Below are 19,381 nucleotides of genomic sequence, written 5' to 3'. Positions count from 1 at the left end.
AACCTGTTTTTTATTAACAAAATTTGCCCAACTGCTCATCAGTGGTAAATGTACCTTTGTCTAAATAAAATATAGTCTACAGAAATGTTTCCTAATCTAGATCAGAAAAAAATTAGAGATTAAGTAAGCAAGCCAGCATCTGATCAAGCAGCTAGCGCATGCATTTTGGTTGGTACTCAAAAACTATTTAGGTTCAAACTATTGGGTTTCACATTCATGTAGTGCTGAAACTATTTTCTTTTAGTTGATAAAACTGCATTATCTGAAGCTCTGTCTTTGTCTATCATTGCATATTGAATATCTTTGGTGTTTGGACTGTTGGCCGGACAAAACAAGTAATTTGAAAATGTGTCCTTGGGTCTGGGAATGGTTAATAAAAAAAAATAAAATCAACAAACGAGTTACAGAAGGTCTACATTCATGCATTCATTCATTCCTACATCCATGTGCATGATGGTGTTGTTCTCTGTTGTTCTGCTTCACCTTGACTTCCCTTCCCTTGTGAACTGCAGATTGTTGGGTTCTTGACTAATGCTAGGCAGTTAGTCATAGAGAAATGCAGAGAAAGGACCTGGCTATTTACTGGCCCTCGTGACTAATGGGGAATCGATAGCAGACTGACAGGATCCGAACATCACAGGTAGGGGCCATTAATTGATCAGTAGCTACAGCAGATTACTCAAAGAGAATTGCAATGTGTGTTTGTCAGGGATGTCCTCCCACTGACTCCTCCAGGTCAGGCTCCTCTGTGTTCTGTCTTAATGGACAACCTCTACAAGGTTGTTTTCAGTGTAACACAGATAAATCCATGCCCAAGTGTCAATGGAAAGTTTCTGCGAGAGAAAGCCAGGTAGTGGGCAGTAAGTTGTTAAAATAGTGAGTGGACAGGCTTGCTATATCCAGCGGCAGACTCACCTTCTAGCCAGCAGCCCTGCAATTCCTGGCAAATGTGTTTACTGAAGGAGCCTCTGATTATACACCACATTAAGTCTAAAAAATAACACAACAAATCACTGCAGCTGAATAGAAAAGACCCTGCCAAATGCATTCCTATTCAACAAGGGAAGAAAAATGGCTGTTAGTGTTAAATGAGTTCCTTTTCTACTTGCATCCTGCTCTACATCACAACACAACAAAGATGTGAGGACCCAGGTTGAAACGATCCATTGCAGGGCAGCTAGACCAATGCCTAGCTGCACATATCAGCATATAGTCAAACAAGGACACACTTTCTTGATCCTGGACAGTGAACAAGAGTCTGAGTGAGGAACGCTACAAAAAGTGAATCTGTAACTTTATGGGTATACCGTGAGAGACAGCACAGGAGCCTTTGCCTACGCCAAAAACAACAGCTGCAGAGGCCACATGGCAAAGAGAGAGCAGTCACAGTGCCACAGTAAGACGCTGCCTTGCCAGGGGGGAAACTGGCAGCAGGAAAGCAAAAATGCAGTATTCACTAAGTTTCTGTGGGTTTCCTTTACACATGCAGAGCCTGGGTGGTGTGCTGTGTTTATACTATACTACGTATGAGTTTATATGCATCCGTGACCCTGAGAGCTAGGACATTGCCAACATGCTGATGTTCAGCAGGTATAATGTATTCCATCTAGGGCTGTAGCTATCGATTATTTTAGTAATCGAGTGTTCTACCGATTATTCCATCGATTAATCGAGTAATCAGATAAGAAATACTTTTGTTTTATTGAAGAGCAATAATATACAATAGTTTAATAGGTTTAATTTTCGGAAAAAGCAACATTTTTACTGCCTACATTGCTTACAATATCATCTCTCAAAAAACTAAACATATTAAGTGCATTTAAGTACCATATTACTTTTTTATTAATTTGTTTTAAAGAAAACATTTTCTGAAATGCAATAACAACCTCAAACTAAGGCATACATTAAACATATACACAAACATTACCTGAAGTTGTGCAACTTAACTTTCAGAACTACAAGTTTCAACCTGAGACTGATCTGTATATAGGCCTATATGTAAATATTAGTTATACTCAACTTATTTTCATTTATATATTTGATTACAATGTCACACAGCTCTGTTACACTTATTCTAGTAGATTGTTGATCAGCTGTTTCTCCGTGAAGAGAGAGAGTGAGAGAAAATGGTGTGCAACAGTCAGCTTGTTTTTGGTAGTTGTTGTGTTTGGTGTAGTTTCATCGTCCATACGACTCTGTGATTTACTTTTGTCAGGTCCGCTTCGTGGAATGGTTGATTAAGTTAGACTCGATGTTTTCAGTTGAGATGCTGAAGCACTGACGTTGTGCTATTATTGTGGTAAACTACTTCCATTTTGCAGTAGACACACTGTACAGAGTTTTCGTTTTAATTACGTTTGAACTGATTCCAAACTTTGGACACTTTCTGTCGTTTTCTCCAGCCTGTCTCTCTTCTCTTAGCCCCTTAAGCTCTTTCTTCATTTTGTAATCAGTCTTCATTGCATGTGTCACCAACAGCGCAAAGCGTCTGCCCGGTGTGCGACAGTAATAATCCTCCGTGCGGAATCACCGCAAGCGATACAACGTTGGTAACATTAATTAAACGAAGCTTTGAGGCAAATAATTGTGCATCAAGGATTTTTAGTAATCAAATTATTCGAGTTATTTGAGGAATCGTTTCAGCCTTAATTCAATCTTCACCATCTTAGTTTAGCATGTTAGCATAATTTGCACGGACATAAAGTACATCTAAGGTGGATTAGTTTTGCAGGTATTTAGTCGTGAGCAAAATTGAAATTTGGACCTGATAATGGTGCTATATGGATAGTTAAGGGATCAGCTGAATGTCAGTATCAAATTTTATAAAAATCCATCTAATACTTATGAAGACTTTTATCAAAACCCCAAATGTCAACCTCATGGTGGTGCTCTAGAAAAAGTTAAGGGATCACCAAAATCAGCAGGTTTCATCCTCTGTGGACTATGGAAGTCTGTACAAAACTTGGCAATGGCAATTCATTACTTTAGATAATTGCTGAGATATTTCGGCCTGAACTAAAGAGGTGGATTGACTATACTGGTTATGATAAGGTTTTTGGAATATCCCGGTTATATTTTGCATTTAAACATTATATTCTGACTAAAATAAATCTAGATAAATCTTGGATGGATATGCAAGCTGAAGTACCAGGAAACCAGCATACTGGGTGATATAAACACCTTATTCAGGTTTCTGATCATTCTCTGCCACGTGCGTCATCAACTCATGTCGGTAGTAGTTAGTCAGTAAAGATCTGACTTCAGTAATGCAGTTCATACATTGTAATGTTTTCCATTACCGGTTATCAGATGGAAAAGCTAAAGAGTACAGGCAACCAGAAACCAAACTGTGTTCATTCTCAACTGTTGAGAGTGAAATACGTAAGCTGAGATGGTCTGAGATGTTGAGGACTCAAGACACACCTGTTCTCACAGAGAGCTGGATACTGTCATGACAAGGTAAACAGGGTGATGATTAACCAGGTTTTTCGTGCTCCATGTACAGCCATATCCCACACATGTTTAAAACCAAGACACTAATGTGCAACATATTGATTTCCATCCTGAGATCCTCCCCACTAAAAACTAAGAGACTGTCTTCCATGTCCCTTAAACAAATTCCTTAGGTATTTAAAGGATTTGCATTTGATAAATGGATACGATACTTAATTTGAATAAATACTATCAAACCCTAATCCCAGTATTTTGCAAATGTTTGCGGCGTTGATAATACGTACTGTATATTTGAGGCGTCTACTTGTGATCATTTCACCTGAGATGTTATTTGCTTAGTGTGCTTAGATGCAGTTCACCTCACAGCCTTTGCCACCTTTCTACTGCAAAAAAAAAAGAATCAGACAAGGGCAAGACAAGACATGAATACACCCTCCTACTGTGTGACGCAATTTAAAAAAAGCAACTGACAGCATTTCCACACAGGCCAAACCGATTGCAAAGTGAATGTAAACACAAAGCGACAAATAATGTAGTTCAAGTACAGCAGCCAGCAGAGGAAGCGTACATTTGATTAGCTGTTGGTTGGAGGTGATTACCACAGTCATTCTGGGTCTGGCTGTTTTTTCCCTCTCTCCTCTATTGCTGAGGTGTGATTAAGCAGAGCACAGAGAGAAGAAGCAAGACGACCCCCTGGAGAGTCTGCAAATTGAAGTTATGACACCTGAGGAGGGATAGCAGGAGCAAGGGACAATGAGGGGAGATGGGGAAAAAAGGGAGTAAAACGCGCACAGAGTAGTAATGTAAAAGAGTTATTTTAAATATAAGAGAAAATGATCACCATGGTTGCAGTCCATTGCTTCTTTTTTCTAATCCTCTTCCTCCCTTCACTGCTATTCTACATTGTAACTTGGCACGCAACGTATCTTGCAGATGGAACTACCAGTCTCGACGAGAAGTATTATACAAAGAAGCCCATGTGACAATGTTTAGAGATCCCACACAGCTGGAACTGACTCTGGAGAGCACTAGTCCTCGAAAAGAGCCTTTATCAAGGTAACATTTCGGCGTAGAATCTCTATTTGGAGCTGCCCCAGTCTCCCCCACTAGTGAGACTTTGATGCCTCTATAGAGTCAACGCTAGTGGCACGAATCAAATTCAATTAAATGATTATCAATAAAAAGGCTGCCTGTTATCGACGGTGTTCATTTGCACACAATGACCTTGGTAGTGCATGCGTAATTAGCATTCGCAGAGCTAGAGGGTAGGTAGCGAGGATGAAGAGAAGCAAAGTACACACAGCGGGTGGCCGATAACGCAGACAAAGGGAGAGAGAGAGAGAAAGAGAGAAAGAGAGAGAGACATCAACAGGAAAAATAAACGAGAGAAGAAGAGAGAGAGGAGAAGAAGCTGAGTGAGAGAAATGTGAAACTAAAAAACCCAAAACTGTAAACAACGCGTGATCATTCATCAAACTTTCATAACAATAATCTCTTCAAATACCACCTTAATACACACGCAGAGCTCCACGCGTCACTGGTGTTTGACCTTTTTCTTAACAACTTTTCGAAAGTAATCCAGATTTCCACAACAAGACAGAACCAAATCGAAACGACGGGCCTACCCACGGCCGTCAGTCTGGGCGCTTGTCTCATTGTCATTCTAGGTCAGGGTATGATTACTGATGATGAGGACCTGATAAGAAAGATTCACTCTAACCAAGGGCAAGGTCACTTCCCACTGCGAAGAAATGCAGATGTGATGAGATGGGGATAAGTGCCTTTTTAACACACACATGCTCAGGTACACACCCAAGAAGTATTCCCACACGAAGACAGGGACACAGAGATGTGTGTGAAAAAAAAAGAAAGAAAACCTGAACACATGCTCTATCAAAAAGGCAATCATTGAAAGAGAAACTAAAACACTATCACCTTGACTAAAGATATATAATATGTAGCCTAACGGGAGCTATAATATTAATATGGATTTTATTTTTTTAAATTGTGATATTCTTGGGAGACAATTCAGTCAATTCTTAAAAGACTCCCAACAATTTTATGCATCAAAGTCGTTTACAGGTCTTGGGAGTCCGACTGCGTACATGAATAAAATTGGGCTACATTAGCCGCTACCAGCATAACACACCCGAACCTTCAAATGGACCCTCTGTAGTCGAGTTGCACTGTCGGTAATGTAGGCTCCAGGTTTTGACAAGAAAGTAGAATGTGTGCAATAAAAAAGGACACAATTTCTGGTTGTGCTACATCAAATTTCCATCCTATGTCCACTTAAGTCCGACAACGTTGCAGGAGTGCAATGCTAAATTAATGGAGTAATTTTTTTTAAATTACAGATTATTATTATTTTTTTTTTCTAAATTTAGAGCATACAGGATCAAAACCTAACTTCATGTAACTAAAGTACCAAAATTGGCCACTGCTACAGTCTTCAGTCAGAGAGCAAATCAGAGAGTGCACACCTCTTTCCCAATCCGCCTCTCCATTTACCCCCTTTTATTTTAAGTGAATAGAATGGGAAAGCAAAACAACAATCCCATTTGAGGCTGTCAGCAGCTCCAGTGCTCGCTGGCCCCATCGAGTCCTGATGGTGCTGTGCGAACACCCCCTGCTGTCACTGATAGGTGACCTCAGAAACGCACAGACTCCCATTTTGAGACCAAAATGAAGAGAGACAGAGACATAGATAAGCCAAAATAAAAGTGGTTGGTTTAAGATTTCTTTTAAAATTAAAATGAGGAGAAAAAGTGGCAATATCATTCCACAGTGCCAAAAATGCTTTGGTCTTGGCCCTTGTTTTGCAGGAGAAATTCAAACTCTCCTTTAGCACAAAATAGATGAATGACAAAAGACAGGTAGGAACATATGCTCTAAAACTAAAGCACTCAAAGACCCCCAGGAATAAGAAGGCACAAAGAAGTACAAACAAAGAAAAGAAGACAAGTAAAAAAAATAAAAATAAAATAATAATAAAAAAAAAAAATGGACTTACATGCGACTGCTGGGTGGAATCTTGCGCCCATCTCTGAACCAGGTGACTTGTGGCTGGGGGAAGCTGCGAATGCGTGGTGCCGGAATTACGGCACCCTCTCCCTGAGAGACTGACTGGATGCGTTCACCCTCCTCAAAACTGCCCATAACTATGGGAAAACAAACAAACAGTACACACAAAAAACAGAAAACACAGGAGATTAAGAAAGGAAAAGTATACGTTAAGTCACGGGCACAAATCTTCCCTCCTTTCTTGAATCTGACTTTAGCGCCCACAGAGCTTTTGCCATCTGCTTTCTGTTGTGAAATGTTACATTGATCAACTTTGATGGACAGCGCAGTGTTGTTGCCATGGTTTCCACAGTGCATCAAAAAAGGCTAGAAGGAACCAAGATGTAATGACTGAGGGGACGCTAAATTGACTCATATTCATGTTCCATATCCTCCTGTGTGGATGCGTCAAGGGCAATCAATCTTGATCACGCTCTAAATGTGTGCATTACTCAACGTAGTAAATGACCAGCGCTGCCGCTATTCTATTATCTCCTAATACATTTCATTTGTTACAGCGGTTTTATTCCTCCCCGGACTCATTATATCTTAAAAGCTGACAAAAATACTGCGCTAATATTCCTGCCCCATGCTCTGCCTATTTGTAAGTGAGATCTATAGGCAGGTTAGGAATTTTTGATGGATTTCACATCAATCAGCCCCAACTTCAATCGTGTTTCGATCTCAGCTGTGCAATTCTCTGATGCACTCAGATTGTCTGATTCTGACTGTAAACCTTTATAGGGCAGCAGTAACAAGCAGACTTTGTCTTTTCTTCTTCCAAAGCTGTCTTAACGAAAAAGTGCAGACTTTGGTTTTGTGACAGCAGAATACCATAAGACTGTTTTATTCTTTTAGCTCCAAAAGAGGGAGGGAAAGGATCATATATTTGTCTCTTCAATTCAAGGGAAACAATAAGCAAAGCTCTGCTTTAATCATTTGAACATAACATCAAATACTAAATTAAGTTCTAACACAGTTTAGAAATCTTATCTTTGAAAATGTAGGAATCAAGGTATGGGGCTTTGAACTGGGGATGTTGGAGTGGTTGTGCATTGATGGCAATCTTTTTTTCCCTCTCTCTCGCTCTCTTTCAAAGAGAATAAAAAAGGTAATCTGGCTATGCGGTGGAGCTGTGATGCTTAGCTTAAATGAAAATCTGGGAAGTGAGCAAATCCCCTGACTTTGATCTGCAGTTTCGGGATGTGATGTCCTCCTCCCCTTTCCTAAACTCTAATGCCTCGGCATGTTTCCCTTTCTCCGAGGTGTGTCTCTGTGTGCAGTCCTAAATGTGCTGCCTCAATGGAATAGCTTGCAAAAAAGATCTCCCAATTTTTCCCAGTCTATCTTTTATCTCCCTCCCTCCCCTGTCTGGGTCATCCATTTATTCTGCAGGTGTCCTAAATTCTCCTTTTAACTCTGTCTCACCGTCCGCATCCCTTCATGAGCAAATGATGAGGGGGAAGAAGAGAATAATGGAAACGAGAAGAGATGGGAATAAAGACCAACAGAATAACAGTGGGATGGAAGCCAAGAAATAAATAGAAAGCAGTGGTGGCAAGACAACAGACAAAGTCTAAAGAGAGGGAGGAAAGCAACAACAAAAAGAAACTGATGGAAACAAGGAGTCAGACTGTTGGACGAGAGAGAAGATGCAGAGGAAGCTGTTAGCTACAGCAACAGCATATTTGCCCGATACTAAAGAAGTGGACCAGCGGGACTGTTAGGCCCTCTCTGTCTCCCTCCCATCTCTTTCTCTCACACGCCTGGTTGGATGCATTGTTCAGTCAGGTACAGCGATGTGTCACATCCACTCAAATGTCACTGAAACAAGTGGGAGCCAATGAACCTGGCATACCCTGGGAAGGCAGCATAATAGGCATAGGATGGTTGTGGATAATGGGCGTAGGATGGTTGTGCCTATGGGGGTGGTGGGGTGGGGGGACACAGCGAAGAATTTGTTGTGACAACACTCTAGACACCGCTGCGTTTGTAATAGCTCGTTAACAAGACAAGGGAGCTGAGCGGCCTGAAAGAGGCGCTGGAAATTTACAGAAACACTGTGCATCTGAGCCCTATTTTCGCCAGGAAACGACGGATGTTGTTGACAAAAGAGAGAGAATGAAATAAGCGACGGTCATACTGAAATGGAGCAAAGTAAAAAAAAAAAAACAGGGCAACAATATCAATTTAAAGAGAATGCTGAGTGGAACAGCTGTCTGGGTTGATAACGCCCCAAATTATATGCAGGTAGATCTTTCACCCTGCCAGCATCTGTCCCTCCCTAGTCAGTCCTTGATACAAAGGCAACCAAACAGAGTGTGGGCATACTGTGTACACTGGCAGTCAAACACGCACGCATGCACACGCGCGCACACACGCAGACACACACACACCGTATCTATCATCCATCCCTTTATCTATCCATTAGGTCCATTCAACTGTGTTTCACCTACATCCTATGTGGATACTTACAGGCCACCTGTACTTCTGTGCGCCTCTGCAAAAGGGCTCCCACCCGATTCCTCACGATACAGCGGTAGAAGCCAGCATGGGAGCGGTCCAACGAAGGGATTAGGTACCTTTAATAAGCACAGACGCACACAAGACACAGATGAGTGTTCTCTTAAATTGCAATAAACTGGTAAACTAATTAAGACAGAAGTAGAAATCATCAAAAGGGTACTTATGTAAGTGCGCAAACTCAGATATTTGCAAATTTGTAAGCATGAACATGCTGAAAAGGCACAAACACACATTAGCGTCTGAGCGCGTGCACGCACGCACGCACGCACCCAACCACCCACACACACACACACACACACACACACACACACACACACACACACACACAAGACCATCTAATAGAGGAACAAGGGCACAGAGGACACCAGAGCTTAGCTATTGTTTATTTCAATGATAATGATGCTCGAGAGGCTAACCCAGCAACCACAGCAAAGCTCTCCCCCAAGAGACACACACACACACACACACACACACACACACACACACACACACACACACACACACACACACACACAGGCACAGACAACAAACACTTGCATTAAACTTTCCTCTATGCAAACACACAAATGCACAAAATCCCCTGGGACAAAGGTTTAAGCTTCATGTCTCCAGCAGTTGACACTCTCCCTCTGACCTTGAATTCAGTGTCCAGCTGTGGTGGCAGTACTGCCTCCCTGCCATGTGGAGGCAGTATATCATATACTTAATTATAAAGCTGCTGTTCTGTGGATAACTGTTGTATCTTTAGCCACATCTGGTGATACAGTTGATGCCAAAAGAACAGGAGGCAAGTGATGATGTTAAAAATGTTGGGTCTCATTTATTTTGCAAACCCTCCACTGTGGGCGATTACGATTTTGGCTCCTAACAATCACAAAAACATAGTAATCGAGAAAAACGATTATTTTGCACATTACGTTTTTCAAGTTAACACTTATTTTGTCTTGTGTTCTGAATGAAAAAAAAAAAAGGTCAACAGGTAAAGTACAAAGGGAAATGTGACAGTTCTAAGTGTTTTCACTGTTGATTTGTTTATCTGTTTCACTGTTTTTTTTTAAGTTTAATACAGTTTTTTACGATCGCTGTGATACTTTTTTTCAATACTTTTAACAACTTTCCTAAACTCTTAACACAAACAAACTGTTAGCACAATATCCGTCTGTGTAGGCTACATTTAACATATTTATTGTTGCTTTGACACAAAATGCATACAGTTAACACAAATTTAAAATGCTTGAACTTCTTTTATACACAAGCTCCACCAAGACCAAAACAATGGATCTTTACTGCCACATTTACAAACGCTTTCACTCTGTATGTCAGAACAGATAACATCATGTTCTAAACCTAACTTATAGACTAAAGTAAAAGTGAACAGCTGTTCATATTGTAAATTGAAACACAAATATAAATACAAATATATCCCCTGCATGTTATACATGCATTTACTGTATTGAGAAACAGCTGATTGAAGCTATGCAAATAGATCGATCACAGCTGATTCCCATCTAGGAAACACACTCAGGTGTTGAGGTTCTTTCAATCGCATGATCATATGGTAGTACATACAGAAAGAGGTCCTATTTGAACAATATACTGTAGATGAACACAGAAAATAAAAAAAATGCCTTCACGAGGGAGAGGAAGAGGAGTACCAGGACAAATCTGTCTCTGTCTCCTTTTTTTCATAAACCGTACATTCCATAAAGCTACTCTGGGATGGGTCATTCATTTTTTGTATTGAATCTCTGCAGCAAAAGAAACAAAATGGTGGCCGGGTTGGCTCAGTGGGTAGAGCAGGCGCACATATACTTGGAGGTTTATGCCTCGACGCAGAGGTCCAGGGTTCAAAACCGACTTGTGACGATTTCCTGCATGTCTTCCCCTTTTCTCTCTCCCCTTTCTCAACTAGCTGTCCTGTCAAATAAAGGCGGAAAAGCCCAAAAAAACATCTTTAAAAAAAAAAAAATATACATGCATTTACTAAACCCAACAAAACAAAAATGCAGAGAGGCTTCAAGAGAAACTGCAGTGTAAAACACAATCTATGATCATTACAATATACTATTGTCTATTACTGTATTACTGTATTGTTGTGTATTGTATAAGGGCAGACCTGACACATAAAATAATGTAGTTTGTAATTCCATGTGATGTTAGTGTTTTGTATGATATTGTTCTATGATTGACTAAATGTTCCTGTTGGGAGAGAACATGTGTTAGTGTTTTGGAAGAATTATTTGATTTTGAGACATGTTTGCATTGTTTTGGTAGACATAGTGTATTGTATTAGCGTATTATTGTATTTTGAAAATTAGTGTTGGAGTTTAGTTTACAATGTGTGATTTTGAGCATGAAAAACGTTGGTGCGTTAAGAGTTTAGGAAAGTTAAAAGTATTGAAAAAATTGTCATAGCGATCATAAAAAACTGTAATTGCAACATCTTTCCAAAAGTCAATGAGTAATCCTGTTAAATAATCGTGATTTCAATATTGACCAAGACAATCGTGAATATGATTTTTTCCATAATTGAGCAGCCCTACCTCCACTAAAACTATAATTAAAACATATCTTGCAAGTTGCCAAACTTTAAATCACAGTAAAAATATGACTGATGTTACATGTATACAGGAAACGGAACATTGTTAAAAGATCACTTACCTACAACTAAAATATACTTATATGTTAAATAAGTATACTAAATTGTAAAGTCAAGTTATGTCAATGTTGTTTTGAAAGCTACAATCTGACCACTTCATGCAGTAATTGGTTTGAACTTCTCACTCAAGCTCTCTTGTTTCTTACAAAATGACTACCATTATTTTTTGTGCGCACAACAGACAAGAGTGCAACAACATGAATGCCTTTAGTGTATGTGTGATTCATTGCATTGAGACTACAAAGACATGCATGAGACACAGAGGAGCTATAGCTGGGTATGAGAGACCAGGGAGTGTGATGCAGCTAGGAGCAGGATATGATGATTTTTAAGGGGCCATTCAAAACACCGCTAATGGTCCTGTGTTTGCGTGTATTTGTGTACAACCAGCCTTTTTGTTTCAGGAAGAGACTCCTGTAGATACTCATCAGTAATCAATGTTTGTTTGACTGTGTGCAAGAGTCTTTTCGATATCCGCAATACGTCAGGGTATACGTATCTGTGAGCGATAACCCCAACAGCACTGGGATACAGAATGGATTTGTCAATTTTGAGTCATTCAAGTAATTCACTACAGAGATCAGGCATCCCGACTGCTCAGAACACCAGGCATCATCTTCTTAACAGCCTTCCAATAACTAATAAATGGCAGTGCACTAGGAGATACATGGAGTGGCCAAATGTTAAAGTCTCTAATGTTAGATGGCAGAAAAACATCTAAATATTGTAAATTAGCCTACGGCGAGTTGTACATGTTTAATTTGAGTCATTCTAGCACAACACATTCTAGTAAAAAAAAAAAAAAAAACACTTCTTGTGGGAGGGGAAACACTTATCACTAGGAGTGTGTTTGCCATCTTTACTGTCACATTCCTGCATGCTATGTGCTCAAAAGTGCTAAGTGAACTGCCAGAAAGGATCTCGGAGTGTAAACTTCTGTGATTGGATTTACCTGTTTTTATAGTAACCACGAGTTTGTTTGAAAAGTTTTTTGTGATTTAACCTTTTGTTTAAAGAGTGTTTATTTTTTAAATGCTTAAATGTTTGGGAAGAGCGTAAGTGAATGAAATAGAAGTAATAAAAGAGAGCAATTCAAAAGTTCAGAAGTGCTTTCAACAAGCTGTTTGCAGGAACGTTTGGATACTTTCACAACATAAAGAACTAGGGAGTCACATAATAGGAGCCATGATAAGAATTGTTCCTCTAAAATAACAGACTGATCTTAATAAGTGGCGTATATATGACACGCCAATTCGTATGCCATTTTGGCGTGTTATCAAGACGCATAATCGCGTTTTAGCACGTTTATCAACGCCGTTTGGCTTCCATTGACTTACATTACCTTGCGAATGCGTGTCACTTCACACCGTAGCGAGTAGTATGAAAGCCCGAAAATCCGCATAGGAGGTTGGTTGGGGTGGTGGATGGGTCAAACAACACAGGACTTTCACCCAGGAGACCGGGGATCGTGTCCAGCGTGTCACGTTTCCTAAACCCAACCGTCGCGTTCTTCTTTTCCTAAACCCAACCCCGTTATTGTTTTCCTAAACCCAACCGTCACGTTCTTCTTTTCCTAAACCCAACCCCGTTATTGTTTTCCTAAACCCAACCGTCCCGTTCTTCTTTTCCTAAAACCAACCCCGTTATTGTTTTCCTAAACCCAACCGTCCGAAAAGCGATTATGTCTGCGTCTTGATAACACAGCAAAATGGCATACGAATTGGCATGTCATACATACGCCACTTATTAAGATCAGTCTGCAACCCGGCGTAGACATCCACGCGGATAGCTCAAAATGCGTACAGATAACACGCCACTTGGCGTGTATGTTTACGCAAAGTCATGATGTCACATTAAAAATAAGCACTACAATTTGTGTATGATGTTGCCAAAACAAAGAGTACTAGAATAAATATATACAAACAGATTCTGAAAGAATTAGGGCAAAAGTTTTCATAGACTGCTAGAGGCTTAAGAGAAAACAAGCAAAATTCAATCATACTTTCTAAGAGGCTGTGCAGCTAACCAAACAAATACGTTTACTAAATGAAACCTAATACAAAACCTAAATATTTTAACAGCCAACCTAATTTTTGGCCACATTTGAACGTCCAAGACCACTGACACTGACCTATTCATAGCAGCCACCTGTTGGTTTGCTTTGCCACTCAAATTAAAGGGGACAGTGCATCCCTTGCTAGTAGCCTGGCTCCAGACCTCTGACAAATTCAAAAACGTCTGGTGTTGTCCTCACAGATGCCTATTATTCCCAGTTGAAGACACAATTGACCAATCAGACCTTTGTACATCAATGTAGATGTCATCAGTCTATACTGTAAGCTAGCTACCTAGCAACATCCATTAAAAACAGCGGCAAAAAAAGGCCAATGAGATTGAAACAGCTGGCAAATTGTTTGAAGATAAAAGGAAAAACAACTCTCGAATCTGTATATTTCTTATACTTGTTGTGAAAAATGGGAAGATAACTGCTTCTGGGGACCACAGCTTCTGTGTCGACGAAAAATGGATATGTCACTCACTACTAATTGTTTAGGGAAACAAAACAAGACAATCCCCTTTCCCGAACTGAAATATTCTGCCATTGACACGATATCAGTGTCAATGAATACAGTGTAAAGAAATTGGCAATTCATGCTAGATTATTAGCGAAAGTACAAAGGTTCTACTGTGTTATTTTGATAGCTTGAAAATGTCTAGAAAGCTGCCTTTGTGCTTTGTAATAGGCTGCTACCAAATGGAAGTTGTGCTTGAATAACAAATGGTTGGGTGTGTTCGAAAACTGTTAATATCTATAACAAAAAAATGAAGTGGTATCAAATCTCATTAGCAGCTGCATCAGTTTAACCCGAAGAAGTAAATGAGTTTTTACACAAAGTCTGTTAAGGCTTAATCAACTAATCAGAAGGCTCTATTAATTATGTGGGACTCCTTTCATATGTTCCATCAACTAAATTAATACAATTACGTATATGTGTTATGCATTGATGGAAGGAAGATGAGGTGAATAGATGATGAAATAGTGTGTAGGAGAAGGGAGTGGCAAAAAAGAAAAATATTAGTCACATCAGAGTTTGGGTGGAGAAGCAGGAGACATTAAGAGAGAGATAGCGGACAGGTGGTGTCAGTGCTCCAGGTTTAACCTCACTGAGGCCTACTGAGAATTCACCCCAGAGCCAGAACCTTCAGGGTGACTTTAGACAGTACTCTCTCTCTCGCTCTGTCCCTTATATAATGAATACAATTAACCTTTGCGGAGCTGTGCGTGTCGGCAGCAGGTTGGGGGAGTCAGCGGGGGCTCGCTGTGTTGGACAGAGATTGATTGATGTTCCTGTGGTCAGCGCACTCCGTCAGATCCCCTTTAATTAGCCCCACTCAGGAGAAATGATTAGATGGAGGAGTGGCAAGGAGACGGATAGAGGGACATGAGAAAGAGGGAGGACTGGGTATCAAGTGGGTTGGAGAAGGAGGGAGGCAGAGAGTGTGGAAAAGATGGAAGAATGAAAAGACGGAAGGATAGAGAAAGAGGGAGGGATGATAGGGGATGATTGGCAAAACTATAATCCTTGACTGAAGGTGGCTGCAGTGCACTTTATAGTGAGTGTTCCTATAATAACATCATGCCTGTGACCAAGGTTAGCTCCCAAAACATTTTACTAAAACTGCTACTTATACAGTTAGATTATAAACCATCATACACACAAACACATTGTAATTATACCCCTAACTGCATGACAGTAAATCACGGTACATCATCAAGCATCATAAATCTTGGATGAGACGGTAATGACACACATCTTTTGTCCTTAGCAACAATGCATTTGCTATAATTCAAAAAACGTTCCCTGTCATTAGGGTTTATGTAATTTCTCTGCTAAACACGGCAAATCATTTGAAACCTGATCTAAAAGAGGGTCTTCTGCAATACACCACGTCATGCAACAATTATTTTACAACTCACAATAAAATCGGACACGGCGCAGTGCGTCACGGCTCACTTGTAATGATGTTTTTTAGTCTTAATTGTGTTGTTTGGAGTTTATGATAAGGTCATCACCCTCTTGCAACACTTTGATGTCACTTTACTTTCGTTAATGAGTTCACTTATGACATTGTGGCATACTTGTACGGCTTCAACAGCTTGTATATTCAGTACCATATAAACAAAAGCAATAGCAGTGGCAAATTATTACTTTTAACAGCTTCATAACATTTATTTTGGGGATCATGACGGATTGATGCGTGCCAATATTCTGATTATATGCTTGTGCTGTGCATATCGTGAATTAAAATATCCCTCACAGAAAGCAACGAGTCAAGTAAAATGCTACCATGTGACGAATACACTGACGCACAATCAAACATAGACATTTCTAGGTCTTCACTGAGCTATAGGTGATTTGTCTGAAAGCAGGTGGCAGCAAATCAATAATGTACTGTTTTTTTTTGAGAAGATGTCCTTTGAAAGTGTATTGAATTATGTATTGAGATCATTTTCTAAATTCTATAGGATGAGAGTCTTCATTCTGATCTTGAGAACAAGATCCCATCGCATACAACACATGACAGGTAATAGGGACTTCTGGCTTAAGCTACAGGAAATCAATAGTGGGTAATTTGTCTACAGGCCCAGGGGGACAGCCTCCATATGTTCTATCTTCTCTAAAACAGATGGATAACTGTCTGGTGGAGACAATTTACACAAACTATTGTCGACTGTATTTTCTCACATATACATTTATTTGTCAGCTTTACCATTTGTTCCCTGTAGAATTTGCCAACCTTGATCCATATAAAAGCTTATTTCCCTTGAGCTGCACAGACAATGCAATATACAATCCTTAAAGCTGTGAGGCATATCTGATGGCCAACATTGGTTTGGTCTTGCATGTGACCCATGACATTATACTAGTTGACTGAAGCATAGGCACACATGAGTCATGACTGTTATATGACAAAAATGTGATGAGTAAAACTCCATGTATCTGCTTGGATGGAGGCTGTGGTAGTGGGTGGTGCAGTTTGTCACACCCACTTACTGGCAGAGCTGGGTATTGAACCACAATGCTTTGACTTTGGTACAGATAGATTATTGTTTGATCAGATATTATCTGATCTAAATCAGGAAGTTTTTGCTAACTTTGCTAATATTAGACAGTTAATTTAGGCAAAGTTCTTGTATGGCTGCTTGTACAATTTAACACTGATGCATTGAAAGTTTGGTATATTTTGTCAATTAAAAAAAGGGTTTCATAAAGGTACTGAAAAAGTATGGTTGTGGTATCACATCTGCACCTGTATCGAACACTTCCAGAAAGAAAACAGTTTGCAGCAGCAAATGTAATTTGATGTTTGAAATAAGACATTTAAGCAGCCACTTTGGTTGGGGAGTGGGTGACTAGTTGGTTAATAATGAAAGGAACTGATTTGGGTGTGAATTACTTGATTTCTGAATCCATTCTAAGAATTCCAAAATCCTAAATTATCCACCCACAAACTCTAATACATGTAAAGACCTTGGTTTTTCATTGCAGCACTTCTCCGTCCATTCTGTGACACGTGGTTTATCGCAATCCCTGTATGATACAATACCAGCAGCACATTTTCTTGCGTGGGTCTGTATAAATCAGAGAGAAGCCTGCAGACACCAGCAGCCCTGCCAGCCCGCTTTGAATGTAGGTCAACACTAAACGTTTGGGAACCTCACCAGTATGTTTCTCACACCATTTCAAACTGTAAACCCAGCATTATGCAAAATCATATCATACTGTATCAACACAGTATGATTAACCTAACAGATGAAGTACACATAAGTACACATTAACAACACATAATACATGCTGGTGAATGGTACGTCCTTGAGTATTTGTGGAATCAGAGAAAAGTACTTGCTGGCTGGACATTCTGTCTAGTTGTTAATGTAATTAGATGTCCATGTGTCAGGCTATACAGAAATGTTTGGTAACGCTGGCTGTGGTGGATCACAAATTAGAAAAAGCAGCCGCACCTGCCAACATAGCAATGATCCTGACACTCAATGAGACACACACAAACACACAGACTCATATACAAACACAGTAAATGAGTATAATAAAACAAATGCTGTCTGTTTTTGTCTCTCGCTGGTACACTTGCACTTTCAGACTCACTCACTCGACTCCTCCGCAGTAAAACAAGGAGTGAGCGAGTGCAAGAGGGTAGAGAGAAACGTAAAAAAAAATCTATTGTATCTGGGGGTTGTGGAGGAGAATGCCAGGAAGACAGAAAATAGATGTTTTTAGTTACAGAGGGAAATCCATTAAGGTCATCCAGAGAGAGACGCTGCCTGGCTGGCTCTGTCCAAGCCCTGACAGTCACGGACCTGATGTGAATCAAGTACAGACCCAAGTGCGGGAAAGTTTTCCGCCTGTAGTTGGATGCAACTGACACTCTTTCTCCTTAGCAAGGATATCACTGATCCCATCAGAACATGGTGACAAAATGAACAAGCACAATCAAATTTAATTAAATGAAATGAAATACTCTGATTGAATCAGATCAACCAATCAGTTGAACCACTCAATTAAACAATACATGATTAATTTCTGTTTTGCTTATGTATTGAAAAGTCTGTTATCTCACATTCTACCTATACATTCTCACATTCTACCTATACATTTGTCCTGGAAAATCATGGTACAAACAGTTTTTTTTTCTTTTTCAAGAAATCCAGTGAAGTGGCTCTACTTGTTTTATTATTTAATTATTACTTAATTTGCATTTATTACTTTCATTTGATGTAAGGGCTCTTCAAAGTCTCATGGCAGAGTGGGCATTGAAGAACAGAAATTAGAGCAGATGGGTTTGGAAATGCATATAGATTAAGTAGAAAAACAGTGTCACAAACCAACAAAATGAATTAATTTAAATGTAACTTGACTTTGAGTGTGAAGGTGAGCAACAGCAGCAGCAGGAAGAGCAATGCATTGATTTGTGAGACGTGCTGAATGGTGCCAAACTCAAGAAAACAACATACTGCACAGGGACAATGCAAGAAGGGAAATGGAAGTGAGTGAAAGGGTGAATTGGAATCTCAAGGTCTTAGTCGATGCTTTGTTTCTCGTTCTATTTAATTTTCCACACATGCACCTTAACCCTCCTCCAACCATCTAAACACATTCACAAGGGACATCCAACTGGTTGCAACTCCCTAAACAGTAAACTGTTTTGGCTGTGTGTTTAAGTCATTTTGGAGAAGGCGAAAAGGAAGACATATCCAATTTGACTCGTTCTGAAGCTCTGCTCTTTGGGGATTGTTCTGAAACAAATTGCTGTTTATGGCAGTCCAAATCATCTGAAAATAAAGGTGGTTTTAATTCTTCCTGAGATTATATAAAACCACAATCAAGAGTTGAAACCAGCAAACATTCAGAAAAAAAATCTGAACTGAAATACACAATCTTGTTTGGAACATGTATTAATTAAATGAAATGGTTTAGAACTCAATCATGTGTATCAAATCATTACAATTTCTGTTGTTATGTGGAGTCCAAAGGCAGATATGATTTTGGACACACGCACATTAAACTTGTTTTCATCTACAGCTACCTTGCCCCCCTGTTTTCCTTCATCTCCATCTAGTTAGCAAGCTGAGCTCGCCATCTCTTTCCTCAGACATGGAAT

The 19,381-nt window shown here is 39.8% G+C and overlaps 1 protein-coding gene across 6 annotated transcripts in view; it reads right to left on the bottom strand.

The window, feature by feature from the left end:
• sdk2b (sidekick cell adhesion molecule 2b) overlaps window positions 1–19,381 on the bottom strand; it is a 290,162-nt gene that overhangs the window by 60,527 nt on the left and 210,254 nt on the right. For all 6 annotated transcript variants that reach the window (XM_035997326.1, XM_031314962.2, XM_035997327.1 and 3 more), the window contains exons 3-4: window positions 8,992–9,098; window positions 6,467–6,614 (exon numbers count right to left, since the gene is read on the bottom strand). In XM_035997326.1, coding sequence (XP_035853219.1) covers window positions 6,467–6,614; window positions 8,992–9,098 — 255 coding nt within the window. The remainder of the gene's footprint in view (window positions 1–6,466; window positions 6,615–8,991; window positions 9,099–19,381) is intronic.

Source organism: Sander lucioperca, chromosome 22 (genome assembly GCF_008315115.2).
Source record: "Sander lucioperca isolate FBNREF2018 chromosome 22, SLUC_FBN_1.2, whole genome shotgun sequence".
Taxonomy (NCBI): Eukaryota; Metazoa; Chordata; class Actinopteri; order Perciformes; family Percidae; genus Sander; species Sander lucioperca.
The sequence above is the reverse complement of the archived record's forward strand: the minus strand, read 5'-3'. Positions and strand labels throughout refer to the sequence as shown.